The 4,209-nt window shown below is 33.0% G+C and overlaps 1 protein-coding gene across 1 annotated transcript; it reads right to left on the bottom strand.

Moving 5' to 3' along the window:
• Positions 1–1,517: 1,517 nt before the first annotated feature.
• On the bottom strand, positions 1,518–2,673 carry LOC122582082 (protein LURP-one-related 8-like). The gene is made up of 2 exons (XM_043754434.1): positions 2,327–2,673; positions 1,518–2,207 (listed from the first exon to the last, which is right to left on the bottom strand). Exons 1-2 carry the CDS (start codon positions 2,582–2,584, stop codon positions 1,860–1,862), a joined length of 606 nt encoding a protein of 201 aa, XP_043610369.1. The 5' UTR covers positions 2,585–2,673; the 3' UTR covers positions 1,518–1,859.
• Positions 2,674–4,209: the final 1,536 nt, after the last annotated feature.

Genomic DNA, 4,209 nt, shown 5'->3' with positions numbered 1-4,209 from the left:
TTCAAGAGAGCTATCTAGTGCGGACCCAGTTAAGACAACGTATAATAGACTTCTCGCTGTCGAATCGCTACGAAGTTTCAAGTGAAATTCACCATTTAATAATAATAAAAAACAGCTCACAGGTGATTGTAATTAATCTAGCGTGTTTTTTTTATAGGCAGCAATGAATAAATGACTAACACCCCCACGTGGATGCACCTGCATGATACCCCTTAGAAGAAATGCACATTGTGGAAAAGTAAACCATGTGATCACTGAGCTAACACTCCAATGACAACTAGCGTGATTTGTTATGCAATGATGATAATGATATGGTATAAAAGGAAAATATCTCAGGAAAGTCAAGATATTAGAAACTATATAAAACGCAACTAGTCACATCCATTACTTTTCTAAGTAAGATTAGTAGTAATAAAACATTGTTCAAGTCGGCATGTCTCTCACGTCAGGTACATCAATTTGGGGAAGCAATTTAAAAAATTGTCACTTTCATGCCAAACTTCAATTAGAGTGGGTAGGAGTAATTCCGTATCATACTATCATCGATATCTACTGGACGTTGAGTCTGTCTAAATATTGCCTTGCACATTTTGTATTTAATTTGGGGCCAGACGTGTAACGTTCGTTCTCAATTTGCAAATATATATTCAATATTGTCTAAAAGGTCAGCTATATATTTAGGTCTACGAAATTAATCACATGTATGGATCATTGATCTAACTATAAAGGGGTGAATTAATTTATTGGTAATACCAAAATCATATTGTAATGCCTTGTATATTTTGATCTACTTGATGTGAAAATGACCTCTTTTAGCTAAAACCTCTTGGATCTTTAATTACCTTCAAGTTATTATTATTCACTTATCACAAATCCGTACACACCAGGTAAAAGACGTACAATACCAACATAGATTATACAACAAGAAAAAAAAAAACGAAAAAGTTAACTACATCTGCTAGATTGCTACCAAAAGATAAAGATGTTCTCAAGTAGTTGTTTTAATTTAACCATTGCGGCAACCTTAATCATTGAACTATCAAGGGTTATAAAAAAAAAGGTAAATTGGTGAGAATCCTCTAGTGTCATGTATCGTTTTGATGTCCAAAGCACATTTCGCATAGAACTCATGTCTGATGACTCACTATTCTCACACATAGGTTACAAGATATAGCTTCTGCATTTGTCTTTGACAAAAATATCAAAAATTAAACGATTAAACTTGATCCTTCAATTTTGATTTTTAATTTTAATTAAATGACTTATGATGTTTTTTTTTTTTGAACAAACGACTTATGATGTATTAATTTGATCAAATGAAATAGCAAGAGATGATCCTAATTATATCAAAAATAACATTTCTTATCTAACCAATTTTTCCGAGAGCACATTTCCCATGTGAAATCGTTGATTCAACTTACTCGTATTTTATCTCACCATCACCTCTTTTAATTTATCCCATGTTGATATTGCCATTTCATATAAATTTTTTTAGTAGAACAAAGATACAACGCCCGTCAAAATAAAAACCGAATCATATTATTTTCAGTATCAAAAGGTCATTAAACATAAGATTGTGATACAAAAGATGCACAAATGCTTCCATCCGAGCTTGATCTTTTATATAAAACGAAAAAACCAAGCCCTCAATCGAGGAAGTGGATAAAACTAATTACACAACAACATGCTTCAAACACTTATCGTATGATTCACGACAATTAAGGCGCGAGACCATAATTATTTGAATGAAGCATGAAAAAGTTAGTTAGACGATCTGATTGTGATCTGATATTCTGATCACAATCAGATCGTGACCTCGTGTTCTCAGGTAATGGGTTAATATGTACGTGGTGAATCGGCTAGGCAAACATTTGATCAAGGACCACAACAAATGCCATTGCAACCGTAGGATCAATCTCTGGCTGTATATACAAACGAAACACATCTCCACCAAGCTTAACACCTCCCACGGTTTCTTTACGTTTAATTTCAGCCACAAGCTTCTTCTTGTCATCATAGATCGCACAACACCTTTGCGTATATGACCCTTCTATTTCGTAGACCACCTTCTTTCCTTTAGATCCTATGGTCACATGAGCCAATGACTTCGCATTATTAAGGAAGTTCATGTGTTTTGTCACCGTGAACAAAGGGTTCACGCCGGTTTCTCCTTCATACACTAGCCAATTGTCCAACAAACTTAGCCTCTGCAAAAATTAAAATGTTAAAAAGTTATCTAACTATAGTTTATTTATCATGCACTCACGTTCCAAGTGGCAGGTAAAAAAAAAATACTAGCCTTAATAATTATAAGAATGAATTATACCTTGCGACGAATGGTGAGGAGAGAACGTCCGGAAGCGTCCATGAGGACAATCTCACCCTTGCTTCCAGCACTATAGTTGTCAACTCGAAAGATGAGATCACCACTAGAGTCGTAGACGGTGAAACCATCGCAGTTGAAGAGCAAAGACTTCTTCCATACAGTCAGGACAAGCGGTCCATGGACCGCTGCAGCCGCAACGGAGAGCGGTGGTTGAGTTGGAGTGACAATGGCATTAGGGTGTACTTTTGTCATGACCATGTAGTGTGTATATATATAAAATTATATCTATATATATGTTTGTGTATGGAGAGAAATATGTGAATCTTGATGAAGTTGCAAGTGGGAAGAATGGAAAAGGGGTGTGTTTTTATAGTCTTACTAAAAAGTTGTATTAATACAAGTAGGAAATGTGAGGTTGTTATTTATTTATTTATTTATTTTCTTTGAAAAAGTTGAAACATTATTTTCTTAAAGGACTAGAATATTGGTGACTCACGATAAAAGGTGATGACGACCAACGACAAGTCCATATTTGTAGTTGGTTGACCCGTGCATTGTTGCGTCTGAAAAACTTTGTATATGTTTTAAAGAATTGACATTCTTTCTTATAATACCTAATTATTGGTGCATACTAACGTAATGTAAGTAGGACTTCTTTTTTTATAACATGTATCTATACTTATAATAATAATGGTTATACCTAATGGCTTACTTAGGATATCAAATTATCAATATCTAATAGTTTTGATCATTCATTGGATAAATTTTTGGGTTAATTAATTAATAATTAAACCAACAAATGTGATTTGACTATTTTTTTGAAGGTGAACCAAAGGGATTAGTGATATTTTTATGTCTATGCCGTCCAAACCAACACAAACCTGTTTATTGGTATGGCTAGTTTGACAGTTTTGAGTTGCTATTAATTTTTTTTTTATCTGTACATTGCTTCACTCCAACGTTAGAAATAAATCTGATATTTAAAAATAAATTTGTAAGTAATAGTACTATAGTAGTGGTTCATGTAGACCAACATGAATGCTTCAATTTTTTACTTTGCAGTTTAAACTTCTTACATTTCGTAATTCGTAATTTCATGGATCGAAATGTTGGTTGGTGTTGAAGTTGATCAGGATAATTTGTATTTGAATTTACTTATAATCTGAAACTAAAAAGGTATATCTAAAATAAATTGTGTTACTTTCTAGCAAACAAGAAGCAGATCGTTGAATAAGTTATGTTTTGTGTTGGATCGTATGGAATTTCAAAAAGAAGAAAATATTTGGCACACATCATTATTTTATTTTTATTTTTTTGCCCAAAAGGGTTCGAATGCTGACAATGCCCTAAAGGATTTACTAAGGCCAGGATTTGAACTCATGACTTTCTAACAAGAAACCATAAAGTGAAAAAATTCCACAACCACTAAATCATCCCATGTGACACACATCATTATACAATTATGTAATGAATATCTTCAAAATTTCGTACTCAAAATGTAAAAACTTAAGATGTCTAGATAGGCTAGAGTGGATTAAAAATCCACTATATTAGCACGTTGTACCGGTACGTATTTTCCGGTTGAATCTTTTTCAACCTTTTAAAGCAGCAGTTAAAAAGACCGTAGTAAAATATCTTGGCGTAGATCAAGAAATAATTGGAACTTTGTTAGTGCAACATATACCATCTAACTTTTATGGTTGGTCGTGTTAAAAAAGTTACATAAAAAAGACAAGCTAGCTAGACATTAACATGTCTTAAGTAACTTCACATTATTCTTAAATGTCATAAAAGTTATCAACAAAATGCTAAAAACATTGGATTATAAGTCCAAAACTATGATTATGTAGATATTACGAAATAAAACGACACAAACTGTCATT

This window comes from Erigeron canadensis, chromosome 9, assembly GCF_010389155.1.
Source record: "Erigeron canadensis isolate Cc75 chromosome 9, C_canadensis_v1, whole genome shotgun sequence".
NCBI classification, from domain to species: Eukaryota; Viridiplantae; Streptophyta; class Magnoliopsida; order Asterales; family Asteraceae; genus Erigeron; species Erigeron canadensis.
This window is presented reverse-complemented; position numbering and strand designations above follow the sequence as displayed.